The following is a 25,952-nucleotide window of genomic DNA, read 5'->3' as shown; positions in this document are numbered from 1 at the left end:
GAACAAATAGCCATTGTGTAGCTTTCAGCGAAATTCAAAACAAGCCAAACCACTTGACATTAACACTTACCTTGGCAAAAAAATCAATATAAATGTATATGTAAAAGAACAAAACACATAACATGATTGTGAAGTCTCTTTAACAATCCTATTACACAGAGAAAAAAAAAGATGTGCTAAACATAGGTATTAGTCATTAACTGTGTGAATGATACAGAAATTTCTGATTAATAAAACAATCTTTTCCTAATGCTTAATCAATAAATCCTTTCAGTAGTTTTCCATTCACATGATAAGAAGATGTATGATCTCTTGCCCTTTATCAACACTTATCTTGTCACTGGGAAGTTTTCTTCGAGTATATGGCCAAAAAAACCCACTGGTGTCTCAGTCCCTACCCTTTGGAAGTCTTTTACACAAGAACCTTGGGCTCTTCAATGTGTTGATTAACCTTTGGTGAAGTATGGGACATTTGGAAAGTTGCTGTGCACTTGTATATTTATTAACAAACATGTTTCAATATAGAATACAGGAGGTAAATATGAATGACAATTATAAACAATGTTGAAAGTGACCTCCATTGGCATAAATACAGGCCTGGATTCTTCTTATTTTGTTTACAAACACTGCTATCAGTTGCTGGCTTGAAATAGACTGAATGAATGCTGTTATCGCTGCTTTCAAGTCATCCAGCATGCGTGGACGATCTCGATACACTGCAGATTTTGCTGCTCCCCATAGATAAAAGTCTGGTGGATTAAGATCTGGTGAGTGTCGGGGCCACACGTCTTTGGAAATAATGCGGTCTCCAAAACATTCGTTTAATAACTGCATAGATCTATGAGATGTGTGGGCAGTAGCACTATCCTGTTTAAACCATGAGTAATTGATTTCATCACTTGTCATCTGACAGATGAAGGTGTGAAGAATCTCCGAACAATAACCCTTGCTGTTTATTGTACTCATAAAGAAAATAGGGCCAACAATTTGACATCTGGAAATTGCAACTCACACACCAATCTTGAAATCATGTAGGGGTGTTTTGTGCAAACTGTGAGAATTATCGGATGACCACAATCTTGCATTTTGTGAATTAATGTAACCCGAGAGATGGAACCATACTTTGTTGGTGAAAAAGGTCACATCCAACACATTAGCTTTAGCTGTATTCTCTTAGATAAATTGGTTAAACCATCTTCAATAGCATATTCGTTTTTCATTATCAGTTGCTTCCAGTTCTTGTACCGCCATTATTTTGTATGGGAAGAGTTTTAATTTCTTTCTGATGGCCTTATGAGCATTACGAAAGTTAGCTCAGCAGCATGATTATGATGGACTTTGCATCACACTGTCAGAAATATCCAACAATTTCTCCTCTGATAGCTTTGCTGGCCTTCCACAGCATTTGGGATCATCCACTGATCTTGTTTCCCGAAACTCATCAACAAGGTTACAAACTGCATTGCAATGCGGAGCAGGTGTATCTGGGAATTTTTCAACAAATTGCTATCACACCACATCTGTGTATCTACCACCTTCTCGGAATACGTGTTCGACGAGCCATACACATTTTTCAGTTGTTAAAACCATATTGGGATCAAAATCTGAAATATAATAACATGATTACAAAACTGCACAGTGACTTTCTGAACACCCTGTACTTTGAATTTAACTATTTAGCTATTCACTTGTTGATGTACTTTCAAATATTATCATGGTGGATGACCTTTGGCTTGGACCACCTGTCTTTCTGGATTCTATGAACTGAATCATTTGATTCTTTTGACTAGAGCATTTGGATCCTTTTTCCACTATTTACTTAACTTTGTATATGGTCTTGTTTTGTAGAATGGATTGTATGGTCATACCTATCACGTTGGTGAAATAGTCTTTTTGTCATTTTATCATCATTAGTGGATTTAAACCTTTCTTGGGTAAAGTCATGTATGCATTATGCATTAGTGGTGCTCCTTAGTCTCATTGCATACTCTGTACAAGACTACTGACTAACAATCCTCAGGGTGTTTGTACAAAAGATTGTTTTACTTTCAGATCCCTTCCAAACATCCATGATGCTGCTAATAACTCTTAAGTAGGAGTGAAAGATGTTTGTGCAACATTCTTTGATATCCATCCAAATAAAAAGAGAATTGATTTAAAATTGTGTAGTTGTATATCTCATGATCATTCCATCAGGAGAGGTGTGAAGTGCAGTTCTCCTGGATTTTTTTGTTTTGTTTTTAATTATTCTGCTATTATCTTAGCAATGTTCTATCAGTGGTATGAATGATGTTCCATAAGTACCCCAAATCTTGAAACAATTTTTGAAAGAAATTTTTTTTTGTTTCTTCTTTCTAACTAAGAACATCATATGCTTGTGACCATTTAAAGAAATGGCCTATTATTACCAAGACATATTTACTTCCAGTGTTACTTTGCGGTAGAGGAACAAGGATATCAACAACTCTCAAGTGGTGCTTCAGCACATCACTGTCATAACTGTCCATACTGTTTCTTTATTAACTGTTTTTGCTTACAGCATAGTTAGTACATTACATATTTCTAGCATTCAATGTAATAAACATTATTTTATCTTCTCTTGTGTCTTAAGACCCATGTTTCTACCTATTGGAAGGTTGTGGAGGTGGAATTTTTGTATTTTTTTCACTTTTGACCTTGGAAGTCTTTTTTTATAAGCATCTGGCATCTTTCATTTGAGTTTAATTTACATTAGTTTTCCATAATTATCTGTGGATGTATATTCACAGATTCTCAATGACACTAGTTAATTGTCTTATGTTTCCCTCTTTTCAATTTATTAATGTTCTTCAGTGATACAAGGTCTTAAGGATGAAGTATTAACACATTGATGTTTGTCCAGGGTAATGCACAATGTTGAAATTATGCTCCTAAAGTTTCTAGAGCCATCCAGCCTTCTGAATTGCAGGATTTCATAAGTCATTTTGTTGTTGTTCAGTGAGGGAAGCGACTTGAACAATACTTATTAGTATTCTCCAAGTTGTACTGTACTTCTTGGTGATGAGAAACCTGCTTGAAATAAAAATGTATCTCACAACAGCTGGTATGGGTATTAACACTACTCTTTCTTTGTTGACCTGAAGATGAACTAGAAAGGTTGAAATGTTGTTTTCTTCTTTAGTAGTAAAGTGTTAATACCTGCACCACCTGTTCCGAGATATCTTTGTTTAGTACTTCCATTTATACAGACTTCATTGCCTTACTATTGTGTGTTATTTCTCATGTTGCACTTTTGACAGCACTGCTCCATCTGTGACTTTGTGAATCTCAAAGAGTTGGGTATGTATGATATTGTATTAAAGTTATAGTGGATTTCTCTTCCGTTATTTGAATGTCTGTTTGCTTTTTCTTATATTTTATGTAGAGGACAAGCTATCAGCAGTACTAAGAGCACAGTCAAAGATATTGTACTACATTATTTAAGGTTTGTGGTATTTGCCAAATATGAACGTATTAATTCTCGTTGGTTCTGTAGACACTCCTGTTGAATGTCTTGGGAAACTTGCCTTTTGGTGGAACAGTTCACACTTTTTTAGGAAGTGACATTGCTAGTTTGATCATTGCATCTCCCAGTACAGTTTGTACATATTTTATCTTGCTGATGTCCCTCAGTAATTTACTTATGGTTTATTTAATCTTGTTAGTATCTTTCTCTACTTCTTTGACCTGCTTAGCATGGCCAGGTGGTTGAGGCACTCGACTCGTAATCTGAGGGTCGCTGATTAAAATCCTCGTCACACCAAACGTGCTCACTCTTTCAGCTATGGGGGCATTATAATGTGACAATCAATCCCACTATTAATTGGTAAAAGAGTAGCCCAAGAGTTGGCAGTGGGTTGTGACGTCTAGGTGCCTTCTCTCTCGTTTTACACTGCTAAATTAGGGATGGCTAGCACAGATAGCCCTTGTTTAGCTTTGCGCAAAATTTAAAACAAAATCAAAACAAATGAAAACCTTCTTTGACCCTGTCATTAAGATCCTTCTGCACTCCTAGATTCATTTCATTAACAATCTTTTAACTTTACAAATAACACTCTGTACATTTTCTGTGACTTCTTATTTTCAATTAAGTCGATTTTTATTCATATCTAAATCTTGTTTTTATGATCACATCCTTAAATTTGTCTTTCTGTATTTTTTAATTTTTTGTAAATTTCTTCCTAATCTTTATTTCTTATTTCTTATAGTTTTCAATCTTGCTTTGAGCCTATATCGTCGTCTTGAAGTCCAGTTTCGGTTCTATTTTTACTAAAATATACACACTTCTTATACCATAATTGTAATTTTTAATACCAAAAGTGTTATTTTTAGATAATTTAGTAAAAAATGGTAAGTTTCATTTCTCTGGCTACACTCTTGACAAGTACAACTTCTGCAAAGTTCCACGTAACTGGTGATGGTTCTTACTTCACAAATAAATAATGCTCATATAGAACTTTCACTTCTTAATTTTCTTGTTATGTGTTATATACTTTGTGCATCTCCAGTACTTTGTTGAAAACAAACTCATCTTATGGTTGAACTAGCTAACTTCACAAGGAATCGACAATCCAGTAAATCTACTTTCACCTCACCCACATTTCTTTAAATGTTCAAATCACTTCTTAAATTTTCAAAAACATGCCAGAAATTAAGCCTTGCAGTCCTTTAATTATTTCTTGCAAGTTTCTGATATTTTTAGTACATTAACAACATAATATATCAAGAAAATTTCACTTGGAAAGCTTCAATGATAACATTTTGATGAAATATTTGTATTTGAAAATACCAATGTTACATAGTATGTAAATAAATGCTATTTTTATCTTTGAATTTCTGAGTCTTCATAATGTTTTTAAACTTTTATTTTGGTTTTTTATTTTACTGTTTGGATGTATATTTATATACCACTATCTTGCTCTTTTAGAGGAGACAAGCTTCAGTCTCTGGATTCACAACAACAGTCTGGTGAAGCCATTCCAGCTATCAGGGAGTCTTCCACGTTTATTAAGATACCTCACAACGATCTTTCAAAATCTCCAGAGAAGAATGACACTAGGCTTTCTGATTCAACTAGGGAAACTGATAATCATATTTCTGAAACATTCAAGAACATGAATGGATACCATGAGGACATTTTGGAGGCTCTGCATTCTGCAGCATCCTACCACCCAGCAGTATTTTTATCAAGCCCCAATCAGGAGTCTGCACAACATTTATCCAGTACTCCTGATACTGATGCACTCCAGTCAGTTTTAGAAAATATCAAAGTCTGTGATAATGACAGAGAGGATACAGTTCCACCATGTGGATCACTTAGGATTCGAAATCTGGAAGACTTGCTTCGTCAGTATGATCAAACTGCCGAGAATGTTTCTCCGGCAGGTTCTGAAGATATTCGTTTCAGTGAACCAGAAGCTGATCGACACTACCAACCGAACAAGTCGGATGAAAAAAAGAGTCAAAGAGATCCCAGTGTACGCTTCTTGATAGGAAAGAAGGGGAGACTGTCTCCCAAAGATAAGAAGAGAATACCAGTTGCTCAAGTGAACAATGGATTTACCACATATCCAGATAAGCCTGAAGAAGAAGTCGAAGAAGAAGATGAAGATGATAGAGGAAGCGATGAAAATGATGCAGATGATGATCGTAGCGAATCTGCATCACCTCAAGTAGCACGTAGTGCAAGTGAAGAAATTCTCACCCTCCCTAACTTGAACTCTCACCACCAGCCTGATAAGCTGTTTAAATTAGATGTCAGTGATTACTTTCCAAGCCCACCTTCAGAAGAATCTAATTCCACTTCTTATGATGAAAATACAACTTACAACCCCATGGTGTCTCGAGTAGGTAGGGTTAATGTACCACAAACACCAAATTTTCCACCTCGAATTGCACCACATTTATCTGCTAAAAAAAAGGTTAAAAAAAAGTTTCCTGAATATAAGGTGTGACTAAAGCTGCTCATTTTCTTTAGATTGAATTGAATGATGTTTCTAAAAGCTTTGAGGAGTTTTTTTATGAAAAAAATATTTAATACTTTTTATTATTTGTATTGAATATATTCTTTTATTTGTTTTTTTACTGATATTTTATTATTTCTTTAGAATTCTGCAAGCTCGATTTAATGTGCATGTTAGATGAGGAATAGTAAAGTATGTAATGTAATTCTGGTGTTAAAATAATGGGGGGAAAAACAACAGCCTACAAATACGTTATAACATAATGAAAAAGTATTTTACCTAATTGATAGAAGTGTCAGTTGAAACATATGTTTCTTTAAAACTGAGATATTGTTCATTTCAGGTATAACCACAGAATATCAAGATGTTTCACTCTGAGCTATTTTATTATCTTGTTCTTTTCAGCATTGCCTACAATTGGTTGCAGAATGAAACTGTGTAGTGAGTGAAATACATGAATTATAGATAAATTTTTGTTACTTAAACTGGTAAATGCCTCTGGATTACTGTTTTATTATCCAGTGTATGTGTTTATGGCTAGTGCAAAAGGAACATTTCTCTTATTTTTCCACAAACCTTTGAAGAGGAAGAATATTATATATTTATTCGAATAGATTTACATAGATTTTTCTATGTATGTGTGTGCGTGTGTGTGTGTGTGTTTATTAAGATAACATAATAATTATGTTAATTTTAACGTTCAGTGAGTATAAAATGTTACACAACAGCCATTCTCTCACTTTGGTAATTAAAAAACAGTCCATATAATGAGGCTAAAACAAATATCATTTCATGTATAGGACAAACCAGTAAAGTTTTAGTAAATGCTGTGGCATGTGACTTAGCACTGGTACTTGTAGTAGAACATACACAGTGGTAGGACACATCATCTATTATATTTAAACTGTATCAATTATTTGTTAGCTCCAACTATCAGGTGAAGCTAGTATTAAAACAATTACAAAAAAAACAGCTGATCCAAAGAAATGTTTGTTCAAAAAATGGATAAAAATAATAAATATGGGTTACTGAAAACAGAGGACTTAAGAACAAGGGGACTTTTAGTCCATCTAGGCTATTATATTTGCAAAACTAAATATTTAAAACAATTCAAAAGTACCATTTATCATTCATATGTTTATTAAACCTTCCCTTAAACCTGTTGCTTGCTTTCTACAATTAGATGTAGATATTGGATTTTGGCTTTAGAAGAGAAACGTTATAAGCTGGAACACAGTTCTCCTGTGTTTTTGTTTTATTGCTGAAATACCCATCAACTGATGGAGAACGTGAAAACTTAGTTAAAAGAATGCAAGTTCAATAACAATCATGTATTTCAAAATAGTAACTTGGAAATAATACTTTATCTCAAAATTTTAAAATTCTAGCAAAGCTTCTTCATAAGTAACATTTGCAGTTTGCTTTCTGACTTCAACAAGTAAAGACTTGGCTATGACAAAAACACGGTTGTTTGAGAGACAGTCCAATAACTTTCTTTAACCTTAAATCCCTTTAGAACATTATCTAAAGCTCCAACCTGCCAAGATTTTTTGAGATTGACTCAATAGGCTGGGAGTAATTAACCAACAGGCTTTCAAAACAGAAATAGGGTTAAGTTCAATTTTGGCCTTTTTAGGATATTCCCCTTATTGTATAGTGTTTTCATACAAATTTTGGTTAAAATTGGAGGAGCTAAGGTGGAAGATTTAGGCTTCATATATGTGGAGATATGAGGTGTGTTAAATTTTATGGATTACATATATTGTCACTACTGTCCAACTCCTACTTCTCTGTATTATAATTCTATTAATTGAATGCATTTTAATCTTGCATACTTTAATTTTGTCTATTATATGTGTATAACCCTAACTTTATGGCCCAGTTGTTTGGATATTTATATAATATTCATGTCTACACAGTAACATTGCTATTAACGTAACTCTCTATTTGGCATGCAGTACCACTGAAGAAATGTTATATATTAAAATTTGACTTCAGTTACAGAAATGTACAGCAGTTTAATTAAATAAAATTCTAGGTTTGGTTACCATTCTCAGTTTGTTAGTACTTACCTTTTGAGATCTTCTAAACAGAAATGTTAACTTTAGCTGAATTGTAACTTCATTAATGTGTAGGCTAATATATTAAGTTGTTATATCTGTATATATCTTAAGATTTTTCTTATGTTTATTCACATATTTCTGATTCTGCACTACTGCATGTAGGTTTATTTCAAATGCCTGCAGATGCGCATGTTACAAGTTTAAAAATGTGAAATTCCTGAAAAACAAATATATCACATTTGTTGAGTGTTTCTCCGAGTTAACAACACTAATAATTGGCTTAAAGTATAATAATTTAATAAAAATCCAGAAATTAATTTAATGCCTCCCCCCTTCTATTGTTTTTTTCTTGATGTATGAAGATGGATCTTGCAAACCATGTGTATACCATGTAGCGACATGTTAGTAGTAACTTTTGTACATGATTTGAAATATATAGTCACATCTATAGAATCTTCACCAATTCTGTGTGAAGACTGCTGTAATGTCAGATTCAAAACTGTAAGGATTTTGCTCATATTGAAGAGGTCTACATGGCTCAGAAGGTTGATAGCCACTAATCTATCATTCTTTGCTTTCCTTATTCCAGAATGTAACTTTAATGAGGTGGTGTAGATTATTATTATTATTATTATTATTATTATTATTTTATATTCTTATAATGATCAGTCATAAAATAGACTCTGGAATAGTTCTTACCAGAACAGATAAATGTAACATTGGAAGTGACTGTTGGATTACTGATAGTATTATAATGGATTAATGGTAAGTGAATATTAAATTATTTATTGTAACAATGGAAATGATCTGTTGGATTACTGGTAGTATTGTTATGGATTAATGGTAAGTGAATATTAAATTATTTGTTGTAACAATGGAAGTGATCTGTTGGATTACTGATACATTTATAATGAATCTCTGGTATGTTTGTTAAATTTCTGGTTATAATGTTAATGGTTATCTGTTAATAATGTAATGGATTGCATGTGCTGATATAGCTTGTTAGTAAATACTTGATAATATATAGAGAGGTTTAAATGTTCTTTCACCATTACATTCCTTATTTGCTGTGATCTAAATGTACTACACATACTTGTTTAATTTCTTCCCATTAATTGTCTGATTTTAGTAATAATCTAGCAGTTTTATTTACTATTTTGAAATACTGGGATATAATAGATTAAACTTACCAGTTTAATTGAATATCATTAATAATCTAGTCTAATAATAATAAGAGTAGTAATGCTTTGAAGTATTACATGTTTATGTTGATTTTAATGGATTATGAAGTGCATTTCTCATTGTTATAATTAAAGATCTAATGGATTACAAATACTAGTTATAACGTAATTAAATCAATGGTTTTATCCTGTAACTAGAAATGATCATATGGATTGTTGCAGTGCGTTTAGTAATAATGGCCTAATTTTTTGCTGTTAATTATTCTGTGGATTCCAACTTGTGGACTTGTTTAATGCTAATAGTGAACTAACTGATTATGTGCAATGGTTACAATTTGTTACTAGTAATAATTTTATTTGGTAATAATAAAGATATACTGGTTGGCAAAGGAACTAAGATCTTCACAGTCATATTAGTAAATTGTATGCATGTGTGTAATATGAATCAGATATCAGAGGTTAAGTTTGGGTTGTGAATTATAATACTTATTAATGGTGTTTATTTTAGATAAAGTTGAACAAAGAATGACAGATACCTTTCCAGTAGAAGGAATAAACTTGTATAGAAAATTAGAACTTATCAAACTATAATTTATTTGGTTTCTTCTGTCCTCAACTTACATTAATACAATATAAACAACTGCACATGTATAGAATATTGGTTCTGATGTGAGTGAACCTCTACAAAGTTTTTTCTTAAATGACTGAGAGAGAATGAGTTAGGTTTATGATTGGCATAAATGTTTACGTACAATGTTATAATTTGATTCATCAGTTGTCACTGAAATAAGTTAGTTTTGGTGAATTCCACCCATTAGTAACCATGGACATGGACAAATTGAAAAGCAAGAAAAAAGTTTATTATATTGGTGGTTTGTGTATTAAAAGTGTGTGTGTGTGTGTGTGTGCAACTGAAATTTGATACTGTTTTCTTTCATTATTTTGATAGGAGTTATATAACATATTCTATAACTTGCTTCATGTTTCTTTCCACATGTTTAAATATGGACTCCTGATTTCTGCTATGTAGAATGTGATCAGAATGATTGATAACAGCTCATTTCATTTGTTTGTTGTACCTGGCTCTTGTCTTGCTATGATTGAAACCAATTGTGTAGCTCAATCATTGGATTCTAGCTGTTCTGGAAAGCACATAAAATGAAATGTAATTAATGTACTTCTTTTCTTTTTGAAGTAGATATGTTACTGATATGTTCTTTGGACAAACAATATTATTAGGCTAAATTCTTAATGTCTTATTTCACATTTTAAGGCATTTTGTAAAAGAACAGTTTCTCTGTAGATTATGTAATTCTAGATTAGATACTGATCACATTAGTAATCTTTTTAGAATTTACTTCTGTCTGTGTACTATACAATTAACTCTAGTAGAAATAAAGTAGCATTGCTTTTGAAATTACAAAAGTTCATATGAATTAATTCTAGTTAAAGAAATATATTTCCTTTTATTATTTAATTATTCATCATGTGAGACTGGCAAAAGGAGGTTAAGACTGATAGGCAGTGTATCCCTACTGCAATGTGGGTCCTACTTTACAAGCACCTCCAAAACCTAGGGTACATTTTATATCCCAGGTTATAATCTGTACCCTGGTATCCTCTTGATTAGTGCAGTGTTTTTTATTTTTGTTTCAGCTTGTGTTTGTTTATAACGAAATGTATTGTTCTGTTTTACAAAAAAACTTGAGATATTGATGAAATGGTTAATTTAAAAATATTCAGTAAAATATAAAAATATTTCCAACACACTTAAAACAAAAGATTTTTTAACAATATAAACCTTTTTTTTTTAAAGCTCTGATGAAAAACTTACTTTATAACAATATTGTAAATATTTGCACTATAAGATGAACCTTTACTAATTCTTGATTTCAAGAAAGAAAAAAAAAAATAGTAGAAGCTGTTAAGATGTTACAGTATGGTTTGGATGTCGTGTTAAGAATTAAGCATTTGATGAATGTGTTTAGCCTAGCATTAGATTTTTCACTTGGTATTAATAAAAAAAAAAATGTTTTTTCACATTATCTCTAGATCGTTTTTTAATTTTTAGATGAGTTCAGACTTATCTAAAACAGCTTTGTGACCCTTGGAAGAATGTAGAGGAATATTGTGCTTGTCAGTTATTTAATGGAGCTGTGAACTTAAGAAGTAATTTTAGAATCACATTTGCAATAAAAGTGGACAGGACAACAGGTTTATATTTAGTTGAAAATACAGCTTAAGAGTCAACATGTTCACTTTCGTCCTAAAGTTCTTGATGTGAGAGGGAAGGTGTTCGAGACTCCATGGAGTTGCACTCTAACTGTAGCATTTCAACAACATAACCTGTTGAACATTCAAATTTTTTATTGATTTACTCTGATGTACGGAATACTGAGAATCGAAATAATTATTTAAAACAAATTACTGAGCCTGTATTTCTTTTAATATTTGCATATCAAATATTTATTTCAACTGAAATGATGAATTTGTTTTTCAAAAAGTAATAAATTTTTACGTTTGTCATTAGTAAGAGAAGATGTAAGTATACTTGCGTATTGGTTCAACCTCAAAGCATAGGAACTTTCCCAACTGTAGTCATTACTGTCAGATAGTTCGCTAGAGACTTACACGTGCTTCACTGCGTTTTGTGTCTGTGTAATCGCTAGACTCGGTGACGTTTTACTTGTTTATCTGTAGGATTAATATTGTATTCTGATAATTTGTTTAGTGAATCACTGTTCGTGTCACAGAAGATGTCCCACCACGTGATTTTTTTTTCTGTTTGCTATCAATATTGTTTTTTGATCAACAACTGTATCTTCGTACGAAATAAAATCTTTTTGACTTTTAACAGTAATTTTGTGTGATTGGAAGAGTTATAAGATGTGTATTTCAAAAACGAACAATCTTTTTACATTAAATACCTTCGATACTGTAAATAATGTTAAAACTTCATTCCTTTACATAATTGCATTTGGCGATTTTGTTTGAACAATGCAAGAGTTGTAATTGTGCTTTGAAGTAAACAGATCACTAGTTGAGTTTATAGGACCTGTATTGGTAGACAGGACCATACTTAATTATGGTAAAACTGATATCCGCACATATTTAAATAAAGTATGTATAATTTATAACACTTAGGTCGACTAGAATTTCAGATTAAGCAGAAAAAGAACTAAAAAAGCATCCAAATCTATTATTTCTGCGTTAACGTTGCAAGATATTGTACATGTATTTATTTTAATGACAGATTAAAAACCAGGGCCAATAAAATATAAGTACTACTGATATAAAGTAGTAGTAACTACCAATCATAGTAAGCTATGTAGTTAGAGGTAAATGAAAAATCAACTTGTCCATCAGTACAATTAACTAAGTATACATTAGTTGTGTATCATGTTATAGAAATTAAAATGCATTGTTTCATAATTATGCAACCTCGCTGGTGACATATTTTTGGCCGCAAATCCAATAGTATCTCATGAGCACTTAAATATTTAAGATGGCTACCGTCGGTATCCCTCCTATCAATTTGCACGAAATCCAACAAATCGGGCAAAATAAACCTTCTAGTTTCTTGTGTTTTTCTAATGCAATAATTGGTATTTTGAAAGAGTAAAAATGTGTAAGATAAACTGGCTAAAATATGCTTTTAGACTTGTACTCTGGAATTACTATATAGAAATTTGAAATATCGGACATTTCTCACGATACAATATTTTTTTTAATATTGTACGTTTTTACTTCAGTTGTTATTGGCTTGTTACTTGCGTTTTAATAAATTGGTTTACTGCTGGAGTACGAAGAAATGGTTCATGTTTTTCATCCCTTTAAGTTTTTAAAATTGTGTTGCTTCTCATAATTCCCTCTTTTAAACACTGCAGAGCTGAAACAAGTTACCGAGCTTTCGCTATCTCTACGAGAAAACAACAGCTACGGTGCAATAGGAATATGACTGGTTTGTTACAGGAATAGGAAAGCATCATATTAACAAACTGAGCTATCTTTGTTGACGAATGAGATAAAAGATGCAGGTTGCCACGCCTTTGTCTGCACGAGGTAACAAATACAGATAGTGGTCTTCTAACCGGCTAGTAAACTGAAGTTCATTGTTATGCCTATTTCATTATGTCCTTGAAAGCTGAAACTTTGCGAAAAGTGTTTGACTTTTGGCCCAGTGTGGTCAGGCAGTTAAGGCACTCGACTCGTAATCCGCGGGTTCGAAGCCATCACACCGATCATGCTCGCCTTTTCAGCCGTGGGGACGTTATTTTGTCACAGTCAACCCCGCTATTCGATGGTAAAAGAGTAGCCGAAGAGTTGTCAGTGGGTGGTAATGACTAGCTGCCTTCCCTTTAGTCTTGCACTGCTAAATTAGGGACGGCTAGCGCAGATAACCCTCGTGTAGCTTTGCGCGAAATTCAACACAAACCAAACCAAATCATTGGACTTTCATCGAGAACCTTCGAATACTGAATTGAAAGTAGTTTCTAACGTATTTTCAAGTTTTTACATAGTGTTCAGTTTTCTCAAGAGCTCTTAAAAGTTCTCGCACAGAGTACTGTAATTTCTGCAAAGGTTGTTGTAATTTCTTTTTAACATTCATTTGCTGAAACTTGTTTGTGTTGGAATACAATCCACTGATTTTTCACAAATCGTATTCAACTCAACTACGTCAGTGAGAACAACATTTTTGTTTGAAATAACGTTGGCAATATAAAATTTTGACAAGGCAGACGAATCTTAGCCAACGGTTCTGGTAATAAACTCCTTTCTCATTGAAAAATAGTTAAAGAAAAACAATACTGATAAGACCTCGTACTTTGCGAGAAACATTCTCTGAAAACACTGTTCTAAAAGTCATGTGAAAGCATGTGTAGTCGAAATATGTGTTTAATAAATGCGATTTGAAATATGAACATAAAATCCAAAACGCACGAAACGGCTTGTCGTAGATACTGAAACAAATATTATTTTTAACAGTAAAGCTACCCATGTGGAACTTTGGAGGAGAAAGCATCGTGACAACAACATTCATGACTGACTCAACCTGATGTTCCTCGTACCAGGGAAAGTTGGTTTTAAAGAAATATTTCAGACCATAAACGATTACCTGAACTGAATGACGTTCTGTCAGTTACAAAGTGTTAGAAGCGGTTCCTTTTACCTCGTTTTTATCGAATACTTTTATTTTCGAGAACATTATTTACACAGTGTTTTGCTTAAATTACAGAGAATTTTGTTTTAAAACGACTGAGATCAGAAGGAATACCTTTCAGAAAATTATGAACTTTATATCGCATCAGATTAATGAGGAATATTTGTGAAAGATTATCACTCCGTAGCGGTATCTTGCCAGATTAGCAGGGATAATTTTTCAAAAAAAAAATTTTTCTGCATCGGTATCAGACTACATTAGCTGGAATATCTTTCAGGTACAGTGGAGCTCCATTAAGCCGCGGACCAGTAAACCGCGAATTCGCTTAAGCCGCTGTAGCAAGTCTTGTCCCAAAATTTTTGATGTATTAAATCTACTATCTGGCTTTTTAAAGCTTCTTACACTCTCCTTGTCTTTATAACTTCAAGGGGATATTTAAAAAGGATTTGCTTTAATTTGGAAAATAAATAAAATATATTACAATAGAAATCGACCGTTAATCTACCTTATCCGCTCTTTATGTCAGCTTTATGGAGGCCGCCATTGTTACCGAATCACACCTCTCCATAGATTAAAGTTAATCCGTGAAAACAGTGATCAATAATTAAAGTATTATTTTAATTCAATAATTCCGAAATTTTTATGGAATTGTATAAATATTGGCCACAAACCCAATAGAAGTCACTTCAGTTTCTGAATTAATAGTGAGCATATCATATTGATATGGCGGCCCGCATGTAATACGGGAAGACGAAATTTTTCAGGGAAAAGCGAACCATCGCAATACATTGGTCGTTTGTGTTAAAACGGCACTTGTCAATTGTATGTGAATAGTCTATACATTAATATTATAATGATCACGCAATGGCCCGGATGAGGCTCCTCGGCGGAGCTATTGGCGACTTCGGCTTTTCAGTCACAAAGGTTTAAGCCGCGGTTAAGCAGGTTGACCCCCCAAATATCGCGGCTTAACGGCGCTCCACTGTATTACTATATAGCGATATAAAGCTGAATTAGATTATCTTTCAGGGTATTACTACTCTACAACGGTATCGAGCTGGATTAGGGAGTTTTTTTCAGGGTATTACTACTATATAGCGGTATCAGCTGGAATAAAGAGTTTTCTTTCAGGATATTACTATATAACGGTATTAAGCTGGATTAAGGAGTTTTTTCAGGATATTATTACTCTATAGCGATATCAAGCTGGATTATGGAGTGTTGTTTTTTCAGGATATTATTACTCTATAGCGACATCAAGATGGATTAGGGAGTGTTGTTTTTCAGGATATTATTACTCCATAGCGATATAAAGCTGGATTAGGGAGTGATGTTTCTTCAGGATATTATTACTCTATAGCGACATCAAGATGGATTAGGGAGTGTTGTTTTTTCAGGATATTATTACTCTATAGCGACATCAAGCTGGATTAGAGAGTGTTGTTTTTTCAGGATATTATTACTCCATAGCGATATAAAGCTGGATTAGGGAGTGTTGTTTTTCAGGATATTATTACTCCATAGCGATATAAAGCTGGATTAGGGAATGATGTTTCTTCAGGATATTATTACTCTATAGCGACATCAAGCTGGATTAGGAGTGTTGTTTCTTCAGGACATTATTACTCTATAGCGACATCAAGCTGGATTAGGGAGTGATGTTTCTTCAGGATATTATTACTCTATAGCGACTTCAAGCTGGATTAGGGAGTGTTGTTTCTTCAGGACATTATTACTCCATAGCGATATAAAGCTGGATTAGGGAGTGTTGTTTTTCAGGATATTATTACTCCATAGCGATATAAAGCTGGATTAGGGAGTGATGTTTCTTCAGGATATTATTACTCTATAGCGACATCAAGCTGGATTAGGGAGTGTTGTTTCTTCAGGACATTATTACTCTATAGCGACATCAAGCTGGATTAGGGAGTGATGTTTCTTCAGGATATTATTACTCTATAGCGACATCAAGCTGGATTAGGGAGTGTTGTTTCTTCAGGACATTATTACTCTATAGCGACATCAAGCTGGATTAGGGAGTGATGTTTCTTCAGGATATTATTACTCTATAGCGACTTCAAGCTGGATTAGGGAGTGTTGTTTCTTCAGGATATTATTACTCTATAGCGACATCAAGCTGGATTAGGGAGTGTTGTTTCTTCAGGACATTATTACTCTATAGCGACATCAAGCTGGATTAGGGAGTGATGTTTCTTCAGGATATTATTACTCTATAGTTACATCAAGCTGGATTAGGGAGTGTTGTTTCTTCAGGATATTATTACTCTATAGCGACATCAAGCTGGATTAGGGAGTGTTGTTTCTTCAGGACATTATTACTCTATAGCGATATAAAGCTGGATTAGGGAGTGTTGTTTTTCAGGATATTATTACTCCATAGCGATATAAAGCTGGATTAGGGAGTGATGTTTCTTCAGGATATTATTACTCTATAGCGACATCAAGCTGGATTAGGGAGTGTTGTTTCTTCAGGACATTATTACTCTATAGCGACATCAAGCTGGATTAGGGAGTGATGTTTCTTCAGGATATTATTACTCTATAGCGACTTCAAGCTGGATTAGGGAGTGTTGTTTCTTCAGGACATTATTACTCCATAGCGATATAAAGCTGGATTAGGGAGTGTTGTTTTTCAGGATATTATTACTCCATAGCGACATCAAGCTGGATTAGGGAGTGATGTTTCTTCAGGATATTATTACTCTATAGCGACATCAAGCTGGATTAGGGAGTGTTGTTTCTTCAGGACATTATTACTCTATAGCGACATCAAGCTGGATTAGGGAGTGATGTTTCTTCAGGATATTATTACTCTATAGCGACTTCAAGCTGGATTAGGGAGTGATGTTTCTTCAGGATATTATTACTCTATAGCGACTTCAAGCTGGATTAGGGAGTGTTGTTTCTTCAGGATATTATTACTCTATAGCGACATCAAGCTGGATTAGGGAGTGTTGTTTCTTCAGGACATTATTACTCTATAGCGACATCAAGATGGATTAGGGAGTGTTGTTTCTTCAGGATATTATACTCTATAGCGACATCAAGCTGGATTAGAGAGTGTTGTTTTTTCAGGATATTATTACTCTATAGCGACATCAAGCTGGATTAGAGAGTGTTGTTTTTCAGGATATTATTACTCCATAGCGATATAAAGCTGGATTAGGGAGTGTTGTTTTTCAGGATATTATTACTCTATAGCGACTTCAAGCTGGATTAGGGAGTGTTGTTTCTTCAGGATATTATTACTCTATAGCGACATCAAGCTGGATTAGGGAGTGTTGTTTCTTCAGGACATTATTACTCTATAGCGACATCAAGCTGGATTAGGGAGTGATGTTTCTTCAGGATATTATTACTCTATAGTTACATCAAGCTGGATTAGGGAGTGTTGTTTCTTCAGGATATTATTACTCTATAGCGACATCAAGCTGGATTAGGGAGTGTTGTTTCTTCAGGACATTATTACTCTATAGCGACATCAAGCTGGATTAGGGAGTGATGTTTCTTCAGGATATTATTACTCTATAGCGACTTCAAGCTGGATTAGGGAGTGTTGTTTCTTCAGGATATTACTACTTTATAGCGACATCAAGATGGATTAGGGAGTTATTTTTTCAGGATATTATTGCACTGCAACGTTATTTCATGATATCGAGAGATGCCTGTTGTTATTAGATTCGGAAGTAGTAGTACATGAAAATAAGTAGGGGAAATATTAAGAGGATAGATAAATAATTGTAACTTAATACTGGACTATCAGACATAAGAGAAACATTTTGGGATGATAAACATTACTATAACTGTACGTTGGGTAAACAAAGATAAACGTTACTATAAATGTATGTTAGGCAAATAAAGATAAACTTAACATTATATTTTCATGGATAAAATCACGACCTGTATCTATATAATCCAAACTTATTAGCTCAATATTTCCTTATTACGACTTCGTAGCCCCCATTGTCACAGTGATATGTCTGTGGCCTTTTTCTGCTAGAAACTAGGTTTCGATACCCATGGTGTGTAGAGCGCAGATAGTCTCTTGTATAGCTTTGTGCTTAATTACAAACAAACAAACAGTACAGTGACAAGATCAAACAGTATCGTTTGTGTATCTCGTTAAAGGTTTCTGCATTAGAATATATTCAGTTATTTACTGTATCTGCCATATAAAGTATTATTGTTATGTTTATTATGACCATGTTTTAAAGTATTAATATTTCTGTTATTATTTTCGATGGTTTGATTCTTGACATTGCTGGTAATTTTTATAATGAAAACATTTTGTTGTCTTTTTCACAGGATAAAAAAACTAACAAAGACTCGCATTTAAGAACCTTTTATTCAACTTCAGATGTAGTAAAAACATTTGCCAAATGTTCGTTGAAACAACCACTGCAGGTAACACTGAAAGTGGAAGATCGTTGGGTCATATTCTATAAGATAAAGCAAGTGCTTCTCAACAGCGGCGTAGTAGGGTTAAAAGTTAAATTGAACGTAAATAAGGTTGGTCTTTTATGACTCATAAAAACGTAAGGGTTTCTAAACTCTTTGATCGTTTAATCTTTACTATAACTGAAATAATGTTTTAAATAAAAAGGAAAGAAAGAAAAATTTGCTTGTTTTAGTGAAAGGCCATTGTGGAGAGTCGAATCCCGGGTTTTAGCGTTTTCAGTGCGTAATCTTGCTGCTGACCCATCGGGTTAAAGAAAGGGACTGGTAAAGACTTAGTGACCCTCAAGTACTGTGCGAAGGAGTAACGCGCTAAAAACTCTCCGTTTCATCTAAGTTATTTCAAAATATTTTATGTGAATACATTAATTCTCTCCCTCTATGTACCCCGCTGCTACAGCGGTAAGTCTACGGATTTGTGTGTTAAAATCAGGGGTTCGATCCCCCTCGGTGGACTCAGTAGATAGCCCAATGTGGCTTTGCTATAAGAAAAACACACTCTCTCTATACACTTACATGAACGTCTCCCATTAGTACAGCGGAATGTCTACGGATTTACAACGCTAAAATCAGGGGTTCGATTCCCCTCGGTGGGCTCAGCAGATAGCCTGATGTGGCTTTGCAATAAGAAAACACACAAACACACACTTACGTAAACCTTGAAATTTACGAATATATTAAGAAAAACTCTAGAATCCATCTAAACACTTCCTTACAATATACAAAAAGAAACACAAAAACAACGTTTCATAGACTGCGTTGAAAACAAATTCTATTATCGAGCTGTGCATGTAGCTGTTAGTGAGGGTCTTTAGAAGCCGTTGGTCTTTACATCAGTTCGTCCACGATTTTGCTGTCTTTCAGTAAGCTCACTATTTCCTGTGCTTGAACGGACTTTTCGTCTACGGCTGTGCAGGGTCGGCACATGCAGTCCACGGGAGCACGTGTAATTATCCTACGGAATCGAGGTCTTGTCTGAGGGCAGAAAATTCCGATGCTGGCCTCTCTTTCTCCCATCTCTTGACAACACATGCAAGACCGTTCCACTTGCCAAAACTTGGACCCGGAAACCTGTGGATCGTAAATTTGAATTTGATAAATCATCTGTAATATGTTCGTATATGTACATTAGACAAATGAACCGTGACAACTGTTTTGCTCAGTTACATAATCAAAGTAAATATCACCAGTTCGTGATACAGTTGTATAACAAGAGTAAGCATACTCTGTTCATGATATAACAATATTCATAACTAAAGTAAATATGACCAGTTCGTGATACAGTTGTATAACAAGAGTAAGCATACTCTGTTTATGATATAACAATATCCATAACTAAAGTAAATATGACCAGTTCGTGATACAGTTGTATAACAAGAGTAAGCATACTCTGTTCATGATATAACAATATCCATAACTAAAGTAAATATGACCAGTTCGTGATACAGTTGTATAACAATAGTAAGCATACTCTGTTCATGATATAACAATATCCATAACTAAAGTAAATATGACCACTTAATGATATAACAAGATTATGACTAAGATATGCTTCTTTCATGATGCAACAAGTTATACAATTAAAGTACATATATTTAGTTCATGATGTAACATTCATAATTAAAATATGACTAATTCGTAATGTAATTAAATCCATAACTAAAGTATGTTTAAATCGTGATATAAAAATATTCATAACTAAAGCAAATATTTTCAGTACATGAAGTAATTCCATGATTAAAGTGTGACCACTTCATGATATAACAGCATTCATGACTCAAGTAAATATGACCAGTTCGTGATAAAATATGATCATCCACTAAAGTAAATGTACTCATGTCATGATGTAAAAAACATGACTAAGATAAGTATTTTTACCAGTTCGTGAGGTAACGATTTCCATGACTAAAGTAACTTCCTGATGAGTAGCATGTATGGCTGAACTGTATTTAGTAAATGATCTAACGACATTAATTACTACATTGTGTGACATATGTCGTAACTGAAGTAAGTTTTCATGAAGTAAAAAGATTCCTGAGTAGATCAAGTACGTCCAGTTCGAGGTTTGGTTTGTTTTGAACTTCGCGCAAAGCTACACGAGGGCTATCTGTGCTAGCCGTCCATAATTTAGCAGCATAAGACTAGAGGGAAGGCAGCTAGTCATCATCACCTACCACCAACTCTTGGGCTACTCTGTTACCAATAAATGGTGGGATTGATCGTTACATTATGACGTCCCCACGGTTGAAAGGGCGAGCATGTTTGGTGTGACGGGGATTCGAACCCACGACCCTCAAATTACGACTCGAGTGATTTAACCACCTGGCCATGCCGAGCTATATCAAAACATAACGACGGAACTGAGTGGCCTAACTAAACACACGCAGAAGACCAATGTCTCAAAACCTCCCAGTAGCTCAATGGTAAGTCTCAAGGTTTATACTGCTAAAAGAAAAACAGGTTTCGATACCGGTAGTGGGCAAACATAGTCTATTTTGTAACTTTGGGCTCAACAACAAATAAGATCGCAAAAATCTGTTGTTTTTTTCAACCGACTGGTCGTACGAAAGTCAAATATTTAACACTATTTTTGTTTTCTAATTTGGTTCTGTGAACCTTAACAAACGTGTGCGTAGGACTGGGTAGGTTTAATGGTTAGTGTTACGGATTATGATTCTGAAGGTCCATGGTTCACGTCTCGTTGTCGACAAGAAAAAAGCGCTTAAATACTTGGTCATGAGTGCTCTATAAGGGTAATGTTATATATTACTATTCGATTAGAATAGCCTAGGAGTTGGCGGTATGTGCAGCTGGATAGTTGCCCTTTCTCTAGTCTATCAGCTCAAAAGCAGGAACAGTCTTTATATAACTTGTGAAACAAAGAAACATTTCCGCGCATGCACATTTTTATTTATAGTTTCAAACATTTGGTCACGTGACGATTTAAAAAAAATAACTTCCGTTCTAAACATTTTACCTGAACGTAAGAGGAACATGTTCCTTGACAAGCAAATGATGGAATTGGTTTAGGAATACATCCTGAATGTTTCAGGACGTGAATAACAGGTCTCAACTGACATTCTTCCAATCGAGCTGTGACAGAACACAATGACGTCAACAATACCACGAGAGTAGCTGCCCAATAGAAGACAGTTGTACTGGTCTTGAGGAAAGGAACCATGTTGAACTTTCAGACCTGAAATGAAAAAGTGGCCGTGGCGTGAATATGTATACAAATGTCCACTTATCAAGATAACCATGAGAACCACTGTTAATTCATAGCGTACATCTATCAAAATAGTCGTGAGAACTGTCTTCTACTTATACTGTGTATCTATTAAATTACCTGATAAAACCACTATGAATTTATACTATATGCTTGAGGCGGGATGGTCTATTGCTTAGTGTGCAGAACTGCATATAAAAAAGTCCAAGGTTCGCGCCGTGATAAATATAAAATTGGTCTATACTTTCAGCTGTAGGTGAGTTAGAAGAGTGACAGTCAATCCCTTTATTCACCTCAAAGCGACGATTGCTGCTGAGAATTTACCTCTTACTCCCCTCCCCCAGTGGCACAGCTGTATGTCTGCGGAATCCCACCGCTAGAAACAGCGGTTCGATACCCGTGGTGGGCAGAGCACACATAGCCCATTGTGTAACTTTATTTTAGCTTCAAACAAACAACCAAAGTAGTTACGAGTACGGCATTTTTTTTTTCCATTTCCTGTAGTTCGTAATGAGCAAGCAGAATCCTTTATTATTATTCAGATGCGATTATCAACACAGTTCTTGATTGGTAGTCTTCTTTGATTACCTTTAGTCCGGACAATATCGATGGGTCAAGCTAACTGACGTCATTCGTTGAATGAGAACTGTGAAGGACCCACAATGCCGAAGCAGTCTTGAAACAGTGCCATCCCAGAGATTTGTTCTATGCTTAAAAATATGGCTCCTACAATGCATATCAAGTGAATTGAAAAGTGTTTGTGTTAGAAACATGATAACACTTTCGCAAGTGCAGCAAAGCATCCGATTTTCGTCAGAAAACAACTTATCAGTGAATAATACAAGAAGAGTGGTCACTTCATTATATATTGTACGTCCACATATACATCTGCACGTGAGGTTTTTCGTGATTATGATGGTTATTTGAAGAAGTCATGTCGTTTGTTTTGTATATTTGTTGAGTTTTCGCGTAAAGCTGCACGAAAGGCGAGAAATATTGGTGTGAAGAGGATTTGACTCGTTACCCTCAGATTGTGAGTCAAGCACACGAATCACCTGGCCATACTGAGCCAACAAAACTATATTGGTGTGAAGAGGATTTGACTCGTTACCCTCAGATTGTGAGTCAAGCGCACGAATCAACTGAGCCAACAAAACTAATACAATTATCTGAGGAAACTATTTGCTCCAGTATAAACGTGTGATAAAGATAATATAACCCTTTGATAATTAGTTTCAACTGATAGAGAAATCGTATACTTTAAATAAAACATATGATACAGATAATACAACCCTTTGATAATTAGTTATAACGGTTTTTGTTTTTAAATTTCGCACAAAGCTACTCGAGGGCTATCTGTGCTAGCCATCCCTAATTTAGCAGTGTAAGACTAGAGGGAAGGCAGCTAGTCATCACAACCCACCGCCAACTCTTGGACTATTCTTTTACCAACGAATAGTGGGATTGACCGTCACATTATAACGCCCCCACGGCTGAAAGGGCGAGCATGTTTGGCGCGACCGGGATGCGAACCCGCGACGCTCAGATTACGAGTCGCACGCCTTAACACGCTTGGCCATGCCGGGCCAGTTATAACGGACAGAGAAAGTGTCCACTATAGATCAAATATATGATAAAAATGATACGATCTTTTAATAATTAATTTCGACTGAGAGAGAAACTCTCTATTACAGGTCAAACCTATGATAAAAATGATAAGACATTTTTGAGCTCAAGTGTAAATTTACATTGAAAATATGTGTAGTTTCATGCAAGGCAACCATGATTATCATCTAGATATAACAACACTGTATGTATTCTCATAATAACTTTCCATGAAAATCACAGACCCTAAAGAAAACGAATTCAAAACGTGCGAAAACAAAATTTTTATTTTGCTATAAACAGTATATATTGCAGTACTTTAGGAAAAATCGCTTGGCACTTTAGTAAAAAAAATACCAGTATCATATATTTCCATAAGAAAAAAACATACTTTTAATACAAAATTATTTTGTCTACAACAACATATTCCTGGTTGTAATAATAACTTTTAACCCCCAAGTGGTACAGCGGCATGTATGCGGACTTGAACTACCAGAAACCAGGTTTTGATACCAGTGATGGGCAGAGCATAGATAGACTTTTTGTAGCTTTGTACTTATTAACAAGCGATAACTCTTACCTTGTTTGATGTGTCATAAATTTAAGTAACACAATAATCCTTTAGGTGCACGTGCCTTAAAATCAACAATGAATTTATAATTCTTCAAAAACTGTACCGATTCAGAGTCTCGTCTGCAAATATCGGAATGTTCGAAAATTTACAGCTATTTGTTTATATTGTTTGCCCCTATCAACAGTGGTAAATTGTTCGGTTGTGATCTTCTAAATTTAGGTGGATTTCGTTGGTTTCAATAGATTAGTTCCTCTTTGAAATGTGTAGGAAGAAGCAGACATAAGATAAATAAAAACCTACCTTGTGTTGTATGGTAATCGATCTTGTTCAAGAGGTGTTGATCCGGTTGACCTGTGGCTCAGAAAAGTTGGATAAAACTGGCGATAATAAGAAAGATCTCAGTGTGGATATACTAAGAGGTCGTTGCTCGTTTTCATTAAACATACTCGAAACTATTGAGGTTCGAAGCTTCCGCATTTCCAAATCACGCCTCGGGAGAGCACTTTCCCTGCAAACCTACTGGTGACTAATGAAACACTGACGAACAGAAACTTAACTTCGCATCAGGGGAGGATATAGAAACAGCTTTAATGTTTAAGTAAATGAGTGTTTGGTTATATTCAATTAAGAGGTCGCTGTAATCGACTCTGCACGAGGAAGTGGAAGAAAGCTGGATTTACATCTTAATGCCGTATTATTAGTAACCAAATTACGTTGTGCTTTTGGATAACGAACATAATAATACACATTTCGTCGTACATAGTTCTTTCCTTATATAACCAATTTATTGTTATTACTAGAAAGGCAAGTATTTAAATGTCAACAGTTGTGTAATTACATAAAAGTTTAAAGATCGTAAATATCAAAACATTTCGAAAGTACGTCACTTCGTCTCTGAAGAATCATTCCGTTCATTAATGATACATACTTGCTCATTTCATTTCAAAACGGATTCAAAGGGCCCTATACGGAGTTCTTTGTAATTTATGAAAAACTTCGAAGTCTTTCATTTTGATTACTATGATTTTGATATCAAATTCAACATTGGTGGGCATACTATACATATATATACAAATTTAGGATTGCACAGAAGCCTATTAAATAAATCCTTGAAACAATGTTTTTCGTGTATATATATGTGTGTGTGTGTGTGTGTTTGTGTTTTTATGGCAAAACCATATCGGGCTATCTGCTGAGCCCACAGAAGGGAATCGAAACCCTGATTTTAGAGTTGTAAATCACTAGACATACCGTTGCACAAGCGGTGTGCATTAATATATATGAGACGGTGAACTGGTTACGTAAATTAATTATTGTTTGTTTGCTTTTCATTTTGGATAGAGGTACTTGAAGGCCATGTGCGCTATCCATCCCAAATTTAGCACCTAATAGACTATAGAGAAGGTAGTTAGTTAACATCACCCACCGTCAACTCTTGGGTCACTCTATTATTAATTACTGGCAAAATTGACCTTCACATTATAGCACCACCACGGCTGAAAGAACGAGTATGTCCGGAGCCAGGGTTCAAATCCCGCAACACGCAGATTGTAAATCGAGTACCCTAACCACCAAGTCACGTCAGGCTTTTAAATTGATGAATATTTGTAACGGTATTTCAATACACGGGAACTCTTAAAATTTCTTTTGTGACACATCATGACTAGTTGTAGATCAGTTATATT

At 34.5% G+C, this 25,952-nt stretch overlaps 2 protein-coding genes across 4 annotated transcripts in view; one reads left to right on the top strand and one right to left on the bottom strand.

The window, feature by feature from the left end:
* LOC143234307 (disintegrin and metalloproteinase domain-containing protein 23-like) overlaps positions 1-8,031 on the top strand; it is a 77,343-nt gene extending 69,312 nt beyond the window's left edge. For all 3 annotated transcript variants that reach the window (XM_076471575.1, XM_076471574.1, XM_076471576.1), the window contains one exon: positions 4,946-8,031. In XM_076471575.1, the coding sequence (XP_076327690.1) occupies positions 4,946-5,972 (1,027 nt within the window). In that variant the 3' untranslated portion in view covers positions 5,973-8,031. The remainder of the gene's footprint in view (positions 1-4,945) is intronic.
* Positions 8,032-18,739: 10,708 nt separating this feature from the next.
* LOC143234306 (bursicon-like) lies at positions 18,740-24,704 on the bottom strand. Its single transcript, XM_076471573.1, has 3 exons — positions 24,568-24,704; positions 21,840-22,058; positions 18,740-19,933 (listed from the first exon to the last, which is right to left on the bottom strand). The coding sequence occupies exons 2-3, from the start codon at positions 22,041-22,043 to the stop codon at positions 19,691-19,693; spliced, it is 447 nt and encodes a 148-aa protein (XP_076327688.1). The 5' UTR covers positions 22,044-22,058; positions 24,568-24,704; the 3' UTR covers positions 18,740-19,690.
* Positions 24,705-25,952: the final 1,248 nt, after the last annotated feature.

Source organism: Tachypleus tridentatus, chromosome 12 (assembly GCF_004210375.1).
Source record: "Tachypleus tridentatus isolate NWPU-2018 chromosome 12, ASM421037v1, whole genome shotgun sequence".
In the NCBI taxonomy this organism is placed as follows: Eukaryota; Metazoa; Arthropoda; class Merostomata; order Xiphosura; family Limulidae; genus Tachypleus; species Tachypleus tridentatus.
Note: the sequence above shows the minus strand (reverse complement) of the source record. Positions and strands in the feature narration are given on the sequence as shown.